Source organism: Biomphalaria glabrata, chromosome 3 (assembly GCF_947242115.1).
Source record: "Biomphalaria glabrata chromosome 3, xgBioGlab47.1, whole genome shotgun sequence".
Classification (NCBI taxonomy): domain Eukaryota; kingdom Metazoa; phylum Mollusca; class Gastropoda; family Planorbidae; genus Biomphalaria; species Biomphalaria glabrata.
This window is the reverse complement of record NC_074713.1, coordinates 39,054,581-39,077,897: the sequence shown is the minus strand read 5'-3', so window position 1 is coordinate 39,077,897 and position 23,317 is coordinate 39,054,581. Positions and strand designations below refer to the sequence as shown.

Here is a 23,317-nt window from a genome sequence, read left to right as displayed (position 1 = left end):
GGAGAATAAGACTTAACACTCAGCAAGTAAAGGATCTATTTGTACACGGCCTGTGTCTCTCTCCTTCTCTTTCCTCTTCTTTTCTCTTCTCTCTCTCTATTTCTCTTTCTCCCTCTCCCTCATCGTTGATTATTATTTTTTATGTTGTGTACAAACTGGCAGACGTGGTTTATGACGTCTGCTCAAGACAAGTAGGTCGTTTACATTGATTGATTGCCAGGGCCTCGTTCGCGTTGGTAGATCAAATACTTCATCGAGTTCTCTATCTCTACTGCCATAAAAAGTCTGTATTGAAGTCAAGGTTCATCTTCACAGATTTGATAATAAATTCGTCTAATTTAATAATAATAGGGTTCTTCGTGAATACTTAGAAGAATAAAAATGAAATGATTTCATTACTTAAACTTACAAACTTACACTTGGTCATAATCTCGATTTTTCTCCAAACTTTGAAATGGATCTATTAAAGAATTATCGTGTCAAATGTTAAAGCGATATTTTTAGTTATGCAGAAAGGTTACTCACTGATATCAGATTGTATTGGTTAATTATTCCAATTAATAGTGTGTTGCGTAAGATCAGTAAAAAACTTTTTTTTTTCTCAAAACGAGGAAATGAGTGCATCATCAAAGGGAGGTGAGTAGGTGTTTCCTAATAAACTGATGAGAGTGATCATATGTCCAACATGGCGGATGAGAGGGAACCACAGGCATATATTAGACCTAGACTGGAAAGGGATATATCTAATACTACACAAACATGTCGTGAAAAACTGCACAAAAATGAAACAAGGCGTTGTCCTATAAAGTAGTTACAAGAAGTAAAAGTTTTTTTTCAACCCTAACCTATGTGACAATAAATGTCTTTATACAATCTAGATTTAGTGATTCATAGTGTGAAATAAGAGCACTCTCGTCTCATAATTATTATTTTCCAATTTTTAGATACATGGATTTCAGATGTCATACACAACAGAAGCAGAAAGAAGGGTGATAATGTAACGGCGCCTGGTGATTATATATGCTCAACCTGCGATCGCAGCTGTGTATCAAGGATTGGCCTCTTTAGTCACACAAGAAGTTGCAAAGGGAAAAGATCGTCTCTCGAGACGTAAAATGCCACAGATTAATAACCCATTCTATTAAAAATCCACAAAACGGTATTGCATTATTTCTAAACTAGAAAACTAAAGATCATTACTTTTCTAAGACGGAAAAGATTGATTGGGGCGACTTCCATACAGCTTGAACAAGAGTTACGTACATAACAATCTGTATGTATATATAGGTCTGTGATCTGATCATTATCGGATAAGAATTTGTTTCCGTTTTCCAGTCTAAGTCTACTATATATATATAGGTCTGTGGAGGGAACACATATTTTAACTTCAATGAACTAATCCTACATGGCGGAGTTCTCTTTAGACTAATGGCTTGTCGAGATCAACACTAGGTATGCAAACTTAGGAGTGTGGTTTCAACACACCACACCCTGTTAGAAAGATTTATTCGATTCAATGTCTCAGTTCTGTGTGAGTATTTGCTTGTCCATAAAGTTATAGGCGGAAAAGAAGAGATCAATAGGTCATGGGGAGCATAAATCATAACAGAACATTCCGCCGGTCTGTTTGCTGGGTGTCTGCGCCCCTGGTCCATGCGCCACAGTTATGGTGCTGGTGATGTTGGTACAACAATAAACTATTCCCTAACGCCAAGAGTCTGGTCATAAGTTTGGTATTCTCCACTCAGCCGTTTTTTGGAAATCATGGTTAGGATCTATTTGCTGAAGGTGGATGTATATGAGGAGGAGTAATTGGGTCAAACTTAGGAGATGCAGCTGGTGGGCTGCAAACAGGTAGATATTTATTATTTTTGTTTATTATGTCTTCACATTGTTGTCATTCTCAAACTGGAGAGTTAAGATAGCCAGCCCTAAAGCTGAGATGAACTATGGATTGGTTTCCAAGGCTCTAGGTAAGAATCTCGATAAAGAATAGGATTTTGAAAATTTATAATTTTTCGGACTCTAAGAGCTCACCCGTCTCTAATGGGTATCATACATCAGTTGGGAAAAGTAAAGGCGGTTGGTCGTTGTGCTGGCAACATGACACCCTCGTTAACCGTCGGCCTTAGGAACAGATTACCTTCACATCATCTGCTCTGAAGATTCTGGTATGGATACTTTCCATTTTTCTGTTTTGTTAATTTTTTTTTACAATTAGCTGTGAATATATTTTTGACCAGATCGTTTGCTAATGGTTAAAGGAGCACACAATTATCGTTCTATGTTTCAGGGGACCTAAAAGCTGTTCCATTAAGACAAGAAACTGACCAGAACGTTTTCCCCACTCAGGGTATCGGTTGAAACACTTGAGCTCCAAGACTCTCGCCTGCTCGCAGACAAGGCAGCACGAGCCGTACGTCAAACTGGACATCTCAATAACAACTGACCAGCGGTGTGTCCGGTACAGAACGATGGACATAATTCTCAAGAAACTTCACATCAAAGGGTTAAATTTCGTTTGGTCAAGACCACCAGTCTATTTTTTTTTTTCACTTTCTTTGATCTGAGTGGACTGAAGGTGAAGTGGACTGTGGTAATTTCAGTACCATTGTTCGATACTTTGACTATTCCTAATATACGACGTCTCAACATTTATTTTCTTCATAACTCTGTGTTGGTCAGCGACAACAAAATTACTGACCAATTAACACAAAATAAACTCAGCCAAGTACTGACCATGAATGATGGACGCTAGAATCAAACTACCACTACTACAAACAACCAGTTGTTCTTTTTTCTGGTTCTTTCTCCACGTGACATCGCTATTTAACCATTTCCACAAAATCCAACCATTTGTTTCATCCTTTCAACCACTTCGCCAACCCTGTACCCCCCTTCCCTTTTAACCACTAACCCCGCGATCCATCTTTCATTTCAAAATGGGAACAAAATTAAATTAAAACCATGCTCTTTTCTCCCCCCCCCCCTCTTTTTTTTCCATTCTTGTATAACCCCCCTCCCACGCCACCAGATCTCTTCCATTTCAGAAAATGTCTACTTGTCCCAGCCTCCCCTTGGCGCGAGACGGAAGTCACATGGCGGTGATGTCAGGAGCGCTCGCTTTCTTTAAGACGGACGGGATAACAAACAGAAGTCGAAGCTAAACAGATTTTCAGAGGTTGGGGATAGAAGCCAGGTTCAATCGTAAGTTAAGATGGCCGTTAGAACTCAATTAGTAGTTGGCCACTGGTGGTCGAAAGGGGTTAGAGAGACAGAAAGAGAGAGAGAGAGAGAGAGAGAAGAAAGAAAGAGGGAGAGAGAAGGTGGCGAAGAAGAGCTTGGAGTTAAGATAGAGAGAGAGAGATGACTGTGTGAGAAATGTAACTTACTTAATAGGAGAGTTTGGTGGAATAATAAAGAGAGAAAGAGAGAGAGAGAGGCAAAACCTAAACCAATTTCAAGAAACAAACAACCAGTTTCTCTCTCTCTCTTTCTCATATATATATATATATATATATATACAAATGAAGAGAGGTATAGTGAGAGATTGATGAATGGTTGAATTGAGTTCAATTTTTGTTGTTGAATGAGTTGGTAGTTAGATGACTTTTATTTTAATATATTATTCTTTGTTTTATTTCTTGTATTGGAAACTATGGTTAGTTGTTTTTTAAAAACTGTTTCAGCATTAAAATCATTACAAAGAAATGGTTTTCATTAGATACTGAATGATATTTGCGTTTTGAAACCCAGGCTCTCACGTGGTTCACACGATAAGGTAAGGAGATAGCAGTGTCAGAGGATTAAGAGGGTAGGATTAATGAAGGATTAAAGTTGTTTACCTGGCGAAAAACGAGACGGCTGCCGACGGCACCGGAGGTGGTGAGCCGGGGCTGGACGTGGAGCTCACAGACGATGGACTCCTGAAAGGCACGTGCGTGATTATGGCACTGTGGGGGTGGGCGTGCCCCGCCCACTGCGGGTGCAGATAGTGCTGTCCGGCGGGCGAGAGCAGGTGAGACGAGGACGAGGAGGAAGAGGCGTCCGAGGTGAACTCTGGCGACCCGGGCGTGTCGTAGTGGCCCTCCGTCGTCTGGCTGGAGCAGGCCCCAGGTATCCGCCCGGCCATCAGCTGTGGATGGAAACAAAAGAATTGTTAGAGAAGCAAACAGAAGGCTTCATAGTCACGTGACTAACACACACAGAGAGAGAGAGAGAGAGAGAGAGAGAGAGGACCAATGAATACAAATTAAAATAAACTTTTGTCCAATGTGTGTGGTTTCTAACAGGTATACCCTATTATATAGTGATGCTACATCCAGTGGGACACATTCAGCCCGTGACACGGTGCTCTCCACCCACAATGCCTGCAACTGCAGAGAGATTCTACCCTAGGACTCACTAAGAAATGGCTTTGTGTTGACTTTAGGTAAATCCAGCACTGCAGATATGACTGGGAACTACTGCAATTATTCAATCCTAGTTTCCCTTGAATAGTGGGCAGACGTAGCTTATGTCTTAGAGGGTCACGAGGCTGATAAGTTGAACAGTTTTCTTGGGGCAGACGTAGCTTATGTCTTAGAGCAGGGGTGGGCAACCTTTTTCAACCGAGGGCCGCATTAATAAAATTTGGGGACCAGGAGGGCCGAATATACATATGATAAATTAAAACAAGAGTTAGCAATTTCTTGAACTAATTTTACGAATTATTTTTTGTTTAAATTTTGCTATTGCCCATTTACATCCATCATTTTAACACGAATGTATAGTAGTACTTAATATGAAGTATATAACTGTTTACTCTCGTGCATAATGTTCCGGAACCATGGAACTAGCTTACTATTTTTTTTTTCTTGTAACTACTGTCAAATTATCTTCAATAAGCATCGACCTGTTCTAACACTTGATACTTTTCAAATAAAAAGAAAAGCTTGTTCAAAGATGAATGTGGTTACTTAAAATGTGAAAGTATAAGTTTCTTAAAGTGTGGATATACAGCTTCTGGCACCCATAAAACTCCCGCGAAGGAACTGACTATAACTTCACTTTCAGGTCATAATTTCCTTGGAGGTATGTCATTTAAAGCTGAGTCAGCTTCTGCATTAAATGGTGAACTGAAGCTATTGAAAACTGGTTTCAAGTTCTTGACGTCTTAAAATTTGTTTTAAAATTCCATAATCAAGGAATCCAAATAAGTCTTGTACTTTTCAACCATTTCACTAGAACAAGTTTCACCTTTCAGCTAAGGTAAAATGATAAAGCCTTAATTTCACTTGCTGGCCTCAAGAAATGGAATAGCTTTGTTTGAAAAGATTTAAGATGCACATACATTTCATGTGCAAACAACAAAATTGCAATGCTTCCGATGATAAACATGAAGTCTGTCTTCAACTCTTCATTAGAAATATTAGGAAAAGGTCACAGACAGTCACAGTCAATGTCCATCAAGGAACCTAACATTTTCTTCCTTGAGATTCCATATTGATTTAATGTTTGGCCAGCGAATACTACTGCGTTACCAAATATCAGAATGTTTTAATTCCAAATCTTCACGAACTTTTATGAACTGCCAGTCGGGGCCGGTCTTGGAGGCCATAGGCGAAGTGAATTTGGTGGCTCCGAATTAACTATAAAAATACAAAATAAAGGGAAAAAAACTAAAATTATGCAATTTATTAAAGACCTAGTGTACTTGGAACAATAACATTGAATTCAAGTTTCGCTGTTCCATCTCTGTAAATCAAAGCGTATTTTCTTAGCGAGGCCCCCAACAATCATGGACTTGGCAGCTGCATACTTACACTATGCCTAGAGACGGCCCTGGGGACGGACGGCCATGTGCATATTATTCTACCGAGAGACTTTGCGACACATTACGTTTGAATTCAGTGTTGTTTTTGTAAACGTTCCAGTTACTAGTTTATGGTTGGGATATTTTCTTTATTTTATTAAAAATGTTGTTTTTCTCACTCAAAGCTCCATCAGTTGTTACCCTTGCCATCTTGTACAAGCCAACCCAACTCTTTCAACACAGTTCTTCATAGCATTCAATAAATACTGGCCTGGGCTTATGTCTTTTACTGAATTTATTGAAATATTGCTATTAAATATAATGTTCGTTTACTTAAAACTTTTTAGAAGGACGTTTAGAAAAAATGTTTCTTTAGCCTCTTCATTATAAGTGATAAGAATCAAAAGTTTAAACAATTTCTATAGATATTTACAATGATTTATTTTTAATATATTTGCAATTTTATATATGTAATGTGTGGGCACACTTGATTTATTTAGATTTTCACGGGCCGCATAAAACACTTCGGCGGGCCGCATGTGGCCCGCGGGCCGTAATTTGCCCACCCCTGTCTTAGAGGATCATGAGGCTGATAAGTTGAACAGTGGTCTTGGGGCAGACGTAACTTATTTTCTTAGAGAGTCATGAGGCTGATAAGTTGAACAGTGGTCTTGGGGCAGACGTAACTTATGTCTTAGAGGGTCACGAGGCTGATAAGGTAAAGATCACTTGCTGTTATAGTTCACACTAAACTCGGGTGTTATGTGGCCCACACAAGGACGCTGATTCATCTTGTCCTTCTCGACCACAAACACCGACATGAATCGACTGACTCAAAGTTTTAGACTTAATCACGTATCACTTGGTACAATTGATATCTACCTTAAAACAATGACGACTGTCATTCATGCTATCTGCTCCCAGTCTAACGTCACTTCCCCTGATTACGTCATCGCGTTCATGAAAGCCTTGACACCATGCTGCACCACTTTACTAATGGATGTGCACACCAAGGGGTGCACCTTTGAACAGTAAATCAAACTTAACGGTACCAAAAAAAAACAAACACGGAAGTACTCAGCCAAAAAAAAAAGGATTCTTGTGTCTATGAAGTTCAATCTAAATAAAAAGATAAAGACAAAGCATGGTTCGGGTTCGTTTAACTTCACAGCTTCAAAAAAAAAAAAAAATATATATATATACATATAGCTGCGATACCTCCTGGTAATTCTACTTTTTGGTTCTTTGCTTGACATTCTTCGCGGCTTCTTGTGATGCGGTGCTGTTCAAATCTAGTTTTTTCCAAAACATGGCCCATGAGCAAACGAAGGTAGGGAAGAGAAAGGCAGAAGTTCAAACACAATTCGGAGACTCCTTTGAATGTCAAGAGGTTGTGTGAACTGGTGACAGTCTGACAGAGTCACGTGCTAATTGAGTCACAGGCCAGCACGTGACTGGGTATACAGGCTGAGCCACAAGTAACGGAATGTAACTTCTCTTTGATTTCATGCCAGCTCTCCGGGCGGACATCTGGCCTGGTCATTTTGTTGCAGGAAACGATGACCAATGCCCACCCATCTCTCACACACACATACACAAGGAGAGGGACAAAAAACAAACTATAAATAGCTTGGAAACAGCAAGATAGAACAGAACTCTATTCTTTTACACTGTGAACTGGATTATTTTTTCAAATCAAATTTATTTTATTGTAACTAAAGCTAGTTATTGGATACACAACTTCAACATAGCTGATGTTTCCGAGACCTTGAGTTACAGAAGGTCTCAACGCTAATTGCAATGTCACAACCTATGGGAATTTGAGACCATTAGACTTGTGACGTGACAACGAGCCCACAAGTTGTGACGTTGCAGTACAGTGTTGAGGCCCCCTAAAACAAATGCTCTCGATGTTTCCGACCTAAGAATAATATTTGATAAAAAGAATAATACAATAGTACTAGACTACTGGTATTTCAGTCATAGAGTTTCGGAGATCACACCTTGTTACAGGTCTTCTACTTAAATCTACCCTGACGACTCTACTTTTGACATGTCCTTCACGTGCCCTCTTTGTCCTTTCCAGATGCAAATAAGAAAAATAAAACAATAATTATAATAAATAATTTTCTTCTATTTTTAACGTTTATCGCCTCGAGTCGATTTCGTCAATTGAAACACAAATCAAGTTAGTTTCGCATGCGGATCATTAATTGAACGAAAAGAATCCTATTCCAGGTGAATGTTTTGTTTCGTATTGTAAAAACTTTAATCTGATTATTTGCTGAAACAAACATTTCTTGCTTGACGTAATTAGTTTGAGCAAACTAGGGATTGGAAGCTATGTAAAAGTCAAATTTGAACTTCTCAGAGATGGAATTTAATGTCAGAACTTTTCAAAGATAGAATTTAATGTCTGAACTTTTCAAAGATAGAATTTAATGTCTGAACTTTTAATGTCTGAACTTTTCAAAGATAGAATTTAATGTCAGAACTTTTCAAAGATAGAATTTAATGTCAGAGCTTTTCAAAGATAGAATTTCATGTCTGAACTTTTCAAAGATAGAATTTAATGTCAGAACTTTTCAAAGATAGAATTTAATGTCTGAACTTTTCAAAGATAGAATTTAATGTCTGAACTTTTCAAAGATAGAATTTAATGTCTGAACTTTTCAAAGATAGAATTTAATGTCTGAACTTTTCAAAGATAGAATTTAATGTCTGAACTTTTAATGTCTGAACTTTTCAAAGATAGAATTTAATGTCAGAACTTTTTAAAGATAGAATTTAATGTCAGAACTTTTCAAAGATAGAATTTAATGTCAGAACTTTTCAAAGATAGAATTTAATGTCAGAACTTTTCAAAGATAGAATTTAATGTCTGAACTTCTCTTGACTTCCTTATTTTCTCGTTGCCCCGTGAGTCGATAATTTAGTGGAGCCATGGATGACCTAAAGGAACGCATTCTTTCCAAGTTTCAGAAGAAGTTTTACACTCGAGGACACACAGATAAAACATGACATAAAAATGTGGTCCATAAATATGTATCATAAAAAAAATCGAAGAACGTATCTTAGATTCTAATCATAAAATTTGATGACACGATGTGGGGCAATGTCATTGATTAGATACAGTGAATCGAAATTGGGGAAAAAAACTTGAATTGCGATCGAGAAAAGAGAGAGAGAGAGAGAAAGATCGAAAAATTGAGAGGTCTGAGCCGGTGGAATATAGGAGCGAGAGAGACCAAGTGAAAAGGAAAGGGAACAAGAGGGGAGTGAGAGGTATAAGAGAGAGACAGAGGATAGAACAGAAGAGAGAACGGACAGACTGAGAAGGAGGAGAAGAGAGACCAAGCGTTGTAAAAGAGATAGAAACAGATGAGAGAGAAACAGAGACAGAAGGGAAAGAGAGAGAGAGAGAGAGAGAGAGAGAAAGAGAAGGTATAAAGAGAGAGACAAGATATAAAGAGAGAAGAAACACAAAGATGTATAAAAGGAAAGATGGTCAAACGCGTACAGATATAAACTTTTCAATTAGCAACATCAAACACACCCACACATTGAAATTCACTCAACAGGCGCTCTCACACACTCACGTTTTAAAGCAAGACAAGAGATGGATAGAAGAGACCTGGTTAGAAGAGAGATGGAGAGACAGAAATATGCAGAACGCGGGAGCAAGTCTGGTGAAAGAGATAAGAACATTACAGGGGCGCTGCCTTAGGGGACGAACAGCGATTTGCATTTGTTCCACTTGTCAACCCAAATTCCATTAAAGGCCGCGGGAGAAGGGGGGCTGGAGGCCTGGAGGACAGCGAGAGACCAGGGTGTTTGTAGTGGGCGAACCTCGTCGTTATATAAATAGGAAAAGAAGATGAAAGAAAAGGGAATAAGAGAGAGAGAGAGAGAGAGAGAAAGAGAGAGAGAGAGAGAGAGGTGGAGAAAAATGTATAAAATGTGTAAATGGGATGAAATTTGGAAGAAAAAAAAGAAGGGGTGAATACGGCGTTGTTTTATCCATGAACCAGTGGATATATAGCTGTGTGTATGGATATATACAATTGTGTGTATGGATTAGGTGAATGTCATAGGCGTGTCTATGTGTGGCTGGAAGGACAGAGGAGGTATATGTTACCGGATCTATAATCAGAATCCGACATTGTATTTTATTCTTATCGCTAGGGAGTAAAAAAAAATTAGTTTGATATTTATGATAACGTTTTTTTTTTCGCGCATTACCTAGATCTGTTTTTTTTTTTTCGCGCATTACCTAGATCTGGGTTTTTTTTCCTCCCATAGAACATGAATACAGAATGAAATAAGTTTGGTTTTTTTTTAGTTTGTCCTACTTAGCAAATGATCGTGTGCATGCCATTTGCCTGGTTGGACAACACTGCCAGGTTTCTTTCTGAAGTTTTGTTTCTATTTATTTCATTTAGAGTTATTACAGAAATAAATTTGTTTTAACTTTTTATTTTATTTCACAGTGATATATTTCTCCATATTTATTCTAGACTCAGTTCCAAATGTTTCTTTCATGTAACGACAATTATCTGCAGTTAATTGAACAGTAAAGTTCTCCTTTCAGACCTCGAGATCGAGAGGGCAGATGATGCAATGCTAATACGTTTCACGAGAGTGTCATGTAGCCTGCACAACTTTACTTTCCACAACGAATGTCAGGCACCCGTTAAAGTTTGGTGGCCCCGGGGGCGTCCTATAAATCCCGAAGTTCAATGTCCCAGTCTTTGCTGAAAATCAAGCCCTGGACCCTTCGTTACGGTAACCCAGCGCTTTATCACGCCGCCAGCACGCTATATCAACTGCAGTATACCTCGTCACGCCGCCAGCACGCTCTATCAACTGCAGTATACCTAGACTCTAATTGCGTGAACTTGTGGCTTAATGCTAAGGCTAGCCTCAAACACCGCTACTGTGTATGTGTGATAGTCTATATAGTGTATACGTGGATGACACGACACCCGAGCATTGAAGAATACAAATAAATATATAGGCCTACATATACTTGATGTGACCAAAGATTCCTTCTAGAAAAAAAAAGAGAAGAGGGGGGGGGGGGAGAAGTTGGAGGGAGGTTTGAATCTCACGAGAAGTGGAACGTCTTTGTAAGTGTATACACAGAAACTTGATGAAAGTAACGGACGGAGCCAATGAGAGTTTGGGATTGAAAACATTTGAATTGACGTCATCATTAAGCACAGTCTTAGTTTAAAGACGACTTCCGGTTCCAACATTTTCATCACCAAACCCAATCACGTGATCACCAAACCCAATCACGTGATAGATTTAGATTTTATTTTTGGATTAAAAAAAGGGGGGGGGGGCGGGGTAACATGACAAGAGCATGCACTTACACACAAGCATATGTACATGACGCTAATTTTAATTGGTCAAGAAGGATGCACAGGGGCAGCATCGATGGAGAAGAGGTGGAGGGGAGAAGGAATGGGCGAGGGCCATGTTTAAAATTTATGAACCAATCGTTATTGACAGTATCAATCACGTGATCCTCAGCTGATGTTTGTTTCGTTTGAATATGGCTGCTGCTTTTTAGTTTTAGTGTCACCCGTTATCAGAATGTCATCTTCTATGATTGTCTGCCTCCACGGGTGTAGGGTGCACTCTGGGAGAGGGCGCGAGGGGAGTTCTTACTCCCTCTGCTGGAAGATGCGAAAGGGTGCACGCCTCTGCATCACCTTCTCTTTTAATGAGGGAATTCATAGAGTCTTTGAGGACAAGAGGGGGATTTTTTTTAAAGTGAAAGAAAAAATGTAAAAGATGAGAGAGAGAGAGAGAGAGAGAAAGAGAGAGAAAGAGAGAAAGAGAGAGAAAGAGAGAGAAAGAGAAAGAGAGAGAAAGAGAGAGAGAGAGAGAGAAAGAGAGAGAAAGAGAGAGAGAGAGAAAGAGAGAGAGAAAGGGAGAGAAAGAGAGAGAGAGAGAGAGAAAGAGAGAGAGAAAGGGAGAGAAAGAAAAAAAGAAAGAAAGAGGGGAAGATGACAGAGTGTGTGAGCTGATGAGTGTGTGCAAAAAGCAGAAAAGGAAATTGTGTTTAAGAGAAAAAGAGAGAGAGAAAGTGTGGGTGAGAGAGAAAGAAAGGGAAAGAGAGAGGGTGGGAAGGAGACTAGAGAGTTGTAAAGAAATAAATTTACAAAATTAAATATTACTTATAAAGCACTACTCTTCTATTTTATAAATTTAAAATTAAGGATTCGATCCCATACAGAGATTATACTACTAGGATGCAACTGGTGAGCACATCAAGCGGATCATAAAAAGAGAGTTGAACCTAAGAGTGAGGGGAGAGGAGAGGTTGATTAAGAAGTTGATAGAAGAGGTTGATAGGGAGAAAAAGGATAAATGTTATATCTTTTTTTTTATACACGATGAAAGCTTGAGTTTTAACCTGCTGAGATATGAACAGACAGACGGACAGACAGACAGACAGACAGACGGACAAACAGACAGACAGACAGACAGACAGACGGACTGACAGATAGACAGATAGACAGACAGACAGACAGATAGATAGATAGATAGATAGATAGATAGATAGATAGATAGATAGATAGATAGATAGATAGGGAAAAAGTTTTAAGTAAAAAAAAAAACAAAAAAACGTAAATGTTAGACTATAACTCATACCTTAACACCATCCTCAACAGTCATGTCCACTGAGTGTTTAGTGTGATTCCAAAACTCTATTCAACTTGTAGAAGCTTTAACACACTGGTTTAAACCATGTTTGTAGAGTACATAAGATGCATGCCTCTAAAGACTTGCAAGAGATCTACCGTTCCAAAGAGCCTACAATATGTTGAAGTCCAATTCTAAACGCTGGCTCCATACCTGACTCAGTGAGCTCTGTTTCAACACCGTGTCTCTACGGAAACTACTCACTAACTCGCACGGTCTCTTTATTTGGCACTATTCACATCGTAGTGAGTACTTCTTTATGAGTTAACAAGCTCACGACTCAGCGACACTCACACACACAATCGTTCACACAATCACACGTTGACAGACCAGTCCCCGTAAGCTTTCACCTGCATGCGCCCCCCCCCCCCAAAAAAAAACCCCACAACAACTCCAGACGTGATTTGACCAACTCCTAAACTGCTCCACACTTTAACGCGAAACGAGGTAAAAATCTATTGATTTCTTGAAGACGCCATCTTTCGATCAGTTTATGGTCCTAATTGAAACTCAGTTACCATATCAATGTGGATTTTTTAAAGATAATCAGAGTAATCTGCTCTTCGATTACACGTTTAAGATTTCGTACAGGTTGTTTCAACAATACAAAGCTGTAAGGGAGAAAGAAAAAGAGAAAACGATACGACCAAACATGGCGGCGATATAATGGAGTCGAAAAAAAAAAAACGTACGAAAATTGAAAGACGAAGATTGGTCGAGTTTTTTTTTTTTTTTTTTTTGTTGAAATAAACAGACAAAGTACACAATGTCAAGGACCCCATAATGAAAGAGAACTGTTACCAATTAAACAATAAAAGTTACTTTAGGCTAGGAAACACAAACTCAAAATCGGCCCCCGAAGAGGTCCACCTAAGCAGGCTTCAATATTTTCAGAAAGACCATCCAAATGAAATTATATCAAAGACAAATAAGAATGGAGAAAGAAGGTTAACAGATCTTGTGTGGTGCCCCAACGGTCCACCACATCAAAGGATAGGTGAAAGTGAATGTAAAGTTAGATGTGAACCTGGCCTAACTAGTTCCCCTTTTAGACCTTGTCGTCTATAGGGCAGATGATGTAAAGTTCATCTGTTTTGTGGCCTACGGTTAACGAGGGTGTCATGTAGCAAGCACAACGACCAACCGCCTATACTTTTCTCCAACTAATGTCAGGTACCCATTAGAGCTGAGTGGACTCAGAGGCGCCCAAAGATTCCAAAGTTGAAAATCCCAGTCTTCACCAGGATTCGAACCCGGGACACCCTGTTTGGAAGCCAAGCGCTTTACCGCTCAGCCACCGCGCCTCCCCAGGCCTAACTGATGTCTTATAATTGATCTAATTGTTTTGAAAAATGCTCACTCAATTATTCGAATTCTCAAAAAAAAAAAAAAAAAATTTTTGCAATAAAAAAAATGTTCAGAAAAATGACATTTATAAGATTGCTATTCATTTTGAATTAGGTCTAACTTATAATGCATACTAATTAGCTTTTTCTCTTTAAAGAACTGCTTGCATAACTGATTTTAAAAATTAGATTATTCGTTTTCAGAAAAAAAAAAGTAGCCGTTGCATCAGAACTTTGAATGGTCTAAAATATTGTGATGTCGGATTTTCAATATCTTTTCTAGTTTACGAGATCTTAACGGGACGGACGGACAGACGGACAGACATTTCGCACAAAACTAATAGCGTCTTTTCCCCTTTCGGGGGCCACTAAAAATGGGCACACAATATTATTTGGCTTATACCAATACGGTGGTTATCAATACTTTCCTATTGAACACTGGATACACACAAAATGACTTATTTAGAGAGCCTGTTGGTTTGTTACATTCAAAGAGGCCCGAAAACAAAATAAAAAGTTCGTGAAACTTGAGTTTCATCCAAGCGCTAGATATCTTTACTCCTGATAGTCGAGCGTTGGGTTCAGAATGGGCAATAGAACGATGGTTGCGATTCAAAGTTAACAGATCAAAGCAAATCCTGACAATGATCTGCTGATAGAGAGCCACAGAGTTTTAAAGTCAACGAAATTTATAATTTTATTCTGACTCGATTTTTTCTACTTTGCTGTTTAGCTTTAAATTTAGATACTATTTGTTAAGAAAGTAAACTATTAACGAGGGTGCCATGTGGGAAGTACATCAGCGCAACGACACGTACTAGGGTAGACATCAAGAGTGAGCAGTCAAGGAGTCACCTCAAAAACCACGAATTTCTACCTAGCTTCACTAGGATTCGAACTCGAGACTTTGTTTATGGAGTCGAGCAGTTTAGCTCTAAGCCAGCCTTTCCCTTTAGTGATATGGTACTTTTACTTTTTTTTTTTAATCTTTAATTCATATCTTAATTCAATGTTGTTTTAAATTAGATTTCAACTCATTTGCATCGCTTTTTTTTTTCCTTGAGATGTCAAGACATACTGAATTGTGTTTCTTCAGAAGATGACATTATTGCCCGACATGGCGGCTCACGCGAGAATATAATTGGAGTTTTGGGAATTAAAATGGAAAATAACAAGGTCAGATAATTAATTTATAATGTATAATCAGTGTGACGTCACAAGGTCACGTGATGTGTTTTTTTTTTAAATTACCGGTGATTCACACCGGATAAAAATATCTGAGCTTTAATTAACACTGACTCGAGATCCATTGATAAAAACGAGTTCTTGTGAGCAGTGGTCGGTGCAGACGGTAAGATATTCTGCAACAAAAAAAAAGGCAATTTCTTATCTGATCTTTTGAGATGAAGAGTTCCCCTGAAATAGTGAACGTTTAATAATATTTTTTACTTATAATTAGTTGTGACGTCAAAGTATTTGAAGTCGTGACATCTCAGAGTTGAGATTTTTTAAAATACGAAACGAAACTACATTTTTTGTTGCTTCTTATGTTTTTATATCGCTGGCCACTGAGAAGGAAACAGAGCAGTGGAAAGATACAATTTTGGCGGTCTGGATGATAGATATTACAGCAAGGAAAAGAAGAGAGAGAGAGAGAGAGCGAGAGAGAGAGAGAGAGAGAGAGAGAGAGAAAGAAAGAAAGAGATAGATAATATAAGGAAGAAAGGATGAGAAAAGTGAGAAGAGAAAAAGAGTGGACAGAATATGAAGAGAAGAGGAGATAAAGAACGAGAAGAAAAACAAAAAGAGAGAAAATTTTTAAAAAATTAAAAAAATACTTTATAAACAAAACAAAGCTTATAAAAAGTGTCAATCAATTAGTTTAGACCAGTCATGTAATTAAATTTGTAATAGATCTAGACAAACAATAATAAATCTGTGATTGAAAATATTTTTACCAATTGTTTTTGTTTAGCGCAATTTCATGCTTTTAGCTTTCTCAATAAGGTCGTTTGAAACTTGTCTGGACCAGATGAGAAAGTGGGGGAGAAAAAGAAGCGGATATCTGGGGGAATGTTACCGTGACCGTTTTTGAAATGCATTTTATAACAAGAAAAAGTTGCTTGACTTGAATTCAAACTCCACGTCTCAACCCTCCTCAAGACAATACGCTAACCACTGTGCAAGTGAAGTGCTAAATGGAAATAAATTTATATAGTTATCTCTTGTTAGTTTCAAACGACCTTATTCTCTACACAAAGTATTAAGGGAACTAATTCAACGTATACCGCGCGAAATCAATCAAGTACAATTTCTTTCCCTCGTTCGATACCAAGCAAAATTATTAATTATCAATACGATACATACGCTACTGTACTTAATTAACTAATAAGTAGTTATTTCATCGATTCGATATTAAACAAAATAATTAATGATCAATAATTAATTGAATAATTTTTTAAGCTGATTAATTTTTGCTCCATAATTGTTTAACGTTTCAACGATCCGAGAATGGGTGTAGAAAAAATATCGTGTTCAATTATCTAAGGGGACGAAACTCTAGATATTAGTAGTATCTGTAAATACTGAAGTGTTAATTTCACTTGCGGGTATCATAATTAATTACCAGTAATTAGTTCACTAATAGCTGTTTTTTTTTAAATGATTCAAGTCTTGTCTATGCCAATGAATACTTGGGCAAAGTTTCAACTTGGACGGAGAATCAGTGTGGGAGAAGTAATGTGTACAAACTTTTTACCAGACAGACAGACTGACAGACAGACTGACAGACAGAGTGAGTTGATATAAGCTTTTTAAAAAGAGCATAGAAAGAAGAAACAAAAGCAGAATTTTAAAAAGCTGCGCGCAGAACCAGAACGAACAACAAGACAGACAGACTTGACAAAATATGAACGAAAGAGTAAAGAAAGAAAGAAAGAAAAATGGAAGCTTTAAAAATAACAAAAAACTCCTGAAGATAAAAAGGAGGCTGGGGAAAGTGAGTGTGTGTGTGAGAAAGAGAGAGAGAGAGAGAGAGAAAACATGCAAGTAGATCCTCCTGAAAATGTTCAAAGTTACCCACCTGGACCTACCCGTAATGTTTACTTTTTTTTTACCTGCGTCTCGCTAAGCGAACAAGTTAAAGCAATACGTCACAGGTGTGATCCAGGTGAAATACACACACTGACAGACAGACTGACAGACAGACTTCTTAGTAGACCGTGATGGAGAGAACCTTATCTCCACGACAAGAAACTTCCTTAACTGACATACATATTTTTTAAAACGATGTCTAATCAAGAAGCTCAAACTGTAATGAACAACAACATCAACAATCAAATGTTGAGGGATTGAAATAATAAAAGCGACGAGAAAGAAAAAAAAAGGGGGGGGGGAATTAGCCGTGGGGGATGTGTGCGCTACGAACTGTCCACGCGATGGTCAAAAGTCCGAAACCTGGCTACAGCAGCCGTCCTGCAGGAGGTTCGGTCAATGGTGTAGCCTTCATTTGTAATGGAATGTCTGATACTCATGACTACTAAATTCTCAAATAGAGTTATTCACATCGGTATCACCATCATCATCATCATCATTATCATCCTCTTCATCATCATCGTTATTATATCATTATCATTATCATTAACATCATCATCATCATTATCATCTTAATTATCATTATTATCATCATCATCATTATTATCGTCATCATCAAATTCCATTGGAGGCTTGTATCCTCCCTTCCGAAAGCCCTAGTCAAAAACCCCGCAGTTGTGCACAATGAATGTATGCCACCAGGTGGCATTTGGTTTGCAAGATATGTCGAAACGGAATTCAGCAAGTCTGGGAGAATCAAACAGAAAATAACACTTCATCCTCCCTTCAGCGGGGGAGCCGTGAGTTTGGCCTGAACAGTGGAAAATATGAGCCAACAACACAATGGCGCGTCCCGCACCTTGCTCAATAGATTGTTCAGGACATTGCCTTCACCAATGGAGAGGTCCGGTCTCGAGTGCTCCGCTGGGTTTTTAGAACTAGTCATTGAAAACATTTTTCCATTTTTAAAAGACTGAAATTAAATGTCTACATGTTTGGATTTTAGAACCTCATGAGTCTTCCTAGCGTCATAGTGGGCTCTACTTCCATTGCATGAGTTCCTAGCGTCATAGTGGGCTCTTCCATTGCAATTCATAGCGTCATAGTTGGCTCTACTTCCATTGCATGAGTTCCTAGCGTCATAGTGGGCTCTACTTCCATTGCATGAGTTCCTAGCGTCATAGTGGGCTCTACTTCCAATGCATGAGTTCCTAGCGTCATAGTGGGCTCTACTTCCATTGCATGAGTTCCTAGCGTCATAGTGGGCTCTACTTCCATTGCATGAGTTCCTAGCGTCATAGTGGGCTCTACTTCCATTGCATGAGTTCCTAGCGTCATAGTGGGCTCTACTTCCATTGCATGAGTTCCTAGCGTCATAGTGGGCTCTACTTCCATTGCATGAGTTCCTAGCGTCATAGTGGGCTCTACTTCCATTGCATGAGTTCCTAGCGTCATAGTGGGCTCTACTTCCATTGCATGAGTTCCTAGCGTCATAGTGGGCTCTACTTCCATTGCATGAGTTCCTAGCGTCATAGTGGGCTCTTCCATTGCAATTCATAGCGTCATAGTGGGCTCTTTCATTGCAATTCATAGCGTCATAGTGGGCTCTTCCATTGCAATTCATAGCGTCATAGTGGGCTCTTTCATTGCAATTCATAGCGTCATAGTGGGCTCTTTCATTGCAATTCATAGCGTAATAGTGGGCTCTTTCATTGCAATTCATAGCGTCATAGTGGGCTCTTTCATTGCAATTCATAGCGTCATAGTGGGCTCTTTCATTGCAATTCATAGCGTCATAGTGGGCTCTTCCATTGCAATTCATAGCGTCATAGTGGGCTCTACTTCCATTGCATGAGTTCCTAGCGTCATAGTGGGCTCTACTTCCATTGCATGAGTTCCTAGCGTCATAGTGGGCTCTACTTCCATTGCATGAGTTCCTAGCGTCATAGTGGGCTCTACTTCCATTGCATGAGTTCCTAGCGTCATAGTGGGCTCTACTTCCATTGCATGAGTTCCTAGCGTCATAGTGGGCTCTACTTCCATTGCATGAGTTCCTAGCGTCATAGTGGGCTCTTCCATTGCAATTCCTAGCGTCATAGTGGGCTCTTTCATTGCAATTCATAGCGTCATAGTGGGCTCTTCCATTGCAATTCCTAGCGTCATAGTGGGCTCTACTTCCATTGCATGAGTTCCTAGCGTCATAGTGGGCTCTACTTCCATTGCATGAGTTCCTAGCGTCATAGTGGGCTCTACTTCCATTGCATGAGTTCCTAGCGTCATAGTGGGCTCTTCCATTGCAATTCCTAGCGTCATAGTGGGCTCTACTTCCATTGCATGAGTTCCTAGCGTCATAGTGGGCTCTTCCATTGCAATTCCTAGCGTCATAGTGGGCTCTTTCATTGCAATTCATAGCGTCATAGTGGGCTCTTCCATTGCAATTCCTAGCGTCATAGTGGGCTCTACTTCCATTGCATGAGTTCCTAGCGTCATAGTGGGCTCTACTTCCATTGCATGAGTTCCTAGCGTCATAGTGGGCTCTACTTCCATTGCATGAGTTCCTAGCGTCATAGTGGGCTCTTCCATTGCAATTCATAGCGTCATAGTGGGCTCTTCCATTGCAATTCATAGCGTCATAGTGGGCTCTTCCATTGCAATTCTTAGCGTCATAGTGGGCTCTACTTCCGTTGCAATTCATAGCGTCATAGTGGGCTCTTCCATTGCAATTCATAGCGTCATAGTGGGCTCTACTTCCATTGCATGAGTTCCTAGCGTCATAGTGGGCTCTACTTCCATTGCATGAGTTCCTAGCGTCATAGTGGGCTCTACTTCCATTGCATGAGTTCCTAGCGTCATAGTGGGCTCTACTTCCATTGCATGAGTTCCTAGCGTCATAGTGGGCTCTACTTCCATTGCATGAGTTCCTAGCGTCATAGTGGGCTCTACTTCCATTGCATGAGTTCCTAGCGTCATAGTGGGCTCTACTTCCATTGCATGAGTTCCTAGCGTCATAGTGGGCTCTACTTCCATTGCATGAGTTCCTAGCGTCATAGTGGGCTCTACTTCCATTGCATGAGTTCCTAGCGTCATAAAGGGCTCTACTTCCATTGCATGAGTTCCTAGCGTCATAGTGGGCTCTTCCATTGCAATTCATAGCGTCATAGTGGGCTCTTCCATTGCAATTCATAGCGTCATAGTGGGCTCTTCCATTGCAATTCATAGCGTCATAGTGGGCTCTACTTCCGTTGCAATTCATAGCGTCATAGTGGGCTCTTCCATTGCAATTCATAGCGTCATAGTGGGCTCTTCTTCCGTTGCAAGAATTCATGGCGTCATAGTGGGCTCTACTTCCATTGCATGAGTTCCTAGCGTCATAGTGGGCTCTTCCATTGCAATTCATAGCGTCTTAGTGGGCTCTACTTCCGTTGCAAGAATTCATAGCGTCATAGTGGGCTCTTACATTGCAATTCATAGCGTCATAGTGGGCTCTTCCATTGCAATTCATAGCGTCATAGTGGGCTCTACTTCCGTTGCAATTCATAGCGTCATAGTGGGCTCTTCCATTGCAATTCATAGCGTCATAGTGGGCTCTTCTTCCGTTGCAAGAATTCATGGCGTCATAGTGGGCTCTACTTCCATTGCATGAGTTCCTAGCGTCATAGTGGGCTCTACTTCCATTGCATGAGTTCCTAGCGTCATAGTGGGCTCTACTTCCATCGCATGAGTTCCTAGCGTCATAGTGGGCTCTTCCATTGCAATTCATAGCGTCATAGTGGGCTCTACTTCCATTGCATGAGTTCCTAGCGTCATAGTGGGCTCTTCCATTGCATGAGTTCCTAGCGTCATAGTGGGCTCTACTTCCATTGCATGAGTTCCTAGCGTCATAGTGGGCTCTTCCATTGCAATTCATAGCGTCATAGTGGGCTCTTACATTGCAATTCATAGCGTCATAGTGGGCTCTTACATTGCAATTCATAGCGTCATAGTGGGCTCTTACATTGCAATTCATAGCGTCATAGTGGGCTCTACTTCCATTGCATGAGTTCCTAGCGTCATAGTGGGCTCTACTTCCATTGCATGAGTTCCTAGCGTCATAGTTGGCTCTACTTCCATTGCATGAGTTCCTAGCGTCATAGTGGGCTCTACTTCCATTGCATGAGTTCCTAGCGTCATAGTGGGCTCTACTTCCATTGCATGAGTTCCTAGCGTCATAGTGGGCTCTTCCATTGCATGAGTTCCTAGCGTCATAGTGGGCTCTACTTCCATTGCATGAGTTCCTAGCGTCATAGTGGGCTCTTCCATTGCAATTCATAGCGTCATAGTGGGCTCTTACATTGCAATTCATAGCGTCATAGTAGGCTCTTACATTGCAATTCATAGCGTCATAGTGGGCTCTTCCATTGCAATTCATAGCGTCATAGTGGGCTATTCCATTGCAATTCATAGCGTCATAGTGGGCTCTTCCATTGCAATTCATAGCGTCATAGTGGGCTCTTACATTGCAATTCATAGCGTCATAGTGGGCTCTTCCATTGCAATTCATAGCGTCATAGTGGGCTCTTACATTGCAATTCATAGCGTCATAGTGGGCTCTTACATTGCAATTCATAGCGTCATAGTGGGCTATTCCATTGCAATTCATAGCGTCATAGTGGGCTATTCCATTGCAATTCATAGCGTCATAGTGGGCTCTTCCATTGCAATTCATAGCGTCATAGTGGGCTCTTACATTGCAATTCATAGCGTCATAGTGGGCTCTTCCATTGCAATTCATAGCGTCATAGTGGGCTCTTACATTGCAATTCATAGCGTCATAGTGGGCTCTTACATTGCAATTCATAGCGTCATAGTGGGCTATTCCATTGCAATTCATAGCGTCATAGTGGGCTCTACTTCCGTTGCAAGAATTCATAGCGTCATAGTGGGCTCTTACATTGCAATTCATAGCGTCATAGTGGGCTATTCCATTGCAATTCATAGCGTCATAGTGAGCTCTTCTTCCGTTGCAAGAATTCATGGCGTCATAGTGGGCTCTACTTCCATTGCATGGATGTCTTCCTTTTTTAATGAAAAGTAATTACTTTAAAAATACGCAAAACAAATGTTTCAATAATGTTCTGTTCTTGTATTGTGGAAGCGATCTCTGATTGGGTGGCAATTGTAACCTTTAAAAGAAAAACAAATTAACACTAAGTAAACGCACAAAACTGTTATTTCATTTACATTTTGCCGCAACTTTACAGTTCAACTCTAGAAAACGTAGTGGATCATGGGAAAGGAAATATGCCGGATGCGCGCTATGTATGCGCAGTCAGTAACTAGAAAGCAAGACAACCCATCATTTAGTCATGCAGTCAAAAAAAAAAAAAAGACGCAGACCATGCCAATGGGAGATAATGAAAACAACATCACACACACACAATGATTTACGTGTTGACCAGACTTCTGCTACCGCCATCTCCTTCCCTGTCCAAAGCCTGTTCACTCAAATCAACACAAATACGACATTTTGAAAGCTAAATCGCGACATTTTTTTTACTTCGTAGTATGTGGGTGAGGCTGTTTTTTTTTTTTTTTTTTGGGGGGGGGGGGGGGGGAGGGGGGGGCAATATATCTGATCACCAATGAAATATAGAAAACCGCCTTTGTGTGTCGGGGAGTGAATTTTGTGATTGGTGTTGATCTGCTCGTGCACAGTGAGTTCAAAGTTATTGTCCCTGAATGACGTGACTGTATGAATAATGAAGATGTTTATAGACAATTGGGGAACACAGACACGAACACAACGGGAGGATTGGGGGGGGGGGGGCGGTAGTTTCATCAGAGTTACTTTCCTTGATATAAACCTGAAACCCGGCAACGTTGATAGAATAGTGGATCTCTGTATCTAGAAGTCAAGAATAGGCCTCCAGTCACTCAGAGAGAATCCAAGAGCTTGATAAGTGATCAAGTTAACTCCCTTCGATGCCATCAATGTCTCACTAGTAGACCAAACTCCATAGGCGATAAAAGAAGAGATGGCGGCAATGCTAATCGTATAGAAGATCACAGGTTCGAACCAAAGCCAGCTAAACAATGCCCGATATAGCAGTTTTCTATGATGTTAGTTCAGTATCATAATCGTTGGCGGACAAGGTTGCACGCATATTGATGGAAACTTATAACAGGAATTGTTTTAGTGTGTTTATTTGTATGTATTTATTTTTGGACCCGACGGATGTTTGGATACATCTTTCCTTTCCATCAATTTACGAGCGATACAAATAACAGAATGTGGTTAGTGTCCCGACAGTGCAATCCTTTCGACCATCCATAAGAGACTGAAAAGTCATTTTTTGCTGATTTTGATTTTCAGAAATCTTTGGGTCTG

General features: G+C 39.9%; 1 protein-coding gene across 2 annotated transcripts in view; it reads right to left on the bottom strand.

The window, feature by feature from the left end:
* Positions 1–23,317, bottom strand: part of LOC106057963 (kinesin-like protein KIF26A) — a 307,846-nt gene that overhangs the window by 183,269 nt on the left and 101,260 nt on the right. For both annotated transcript variants that reach the window (XM_013215332.2, XM_013215331.2), the window contains exon 7: positions 3,846–4,135. In XM_013215332.2, the coding sequence (XP_013070786.2) occupies positions 3,846–4,135 (290 nt within the window). The remainder of the gene's footprint in view (positions 1–3,845; positions 4,136–23,317) is intronic.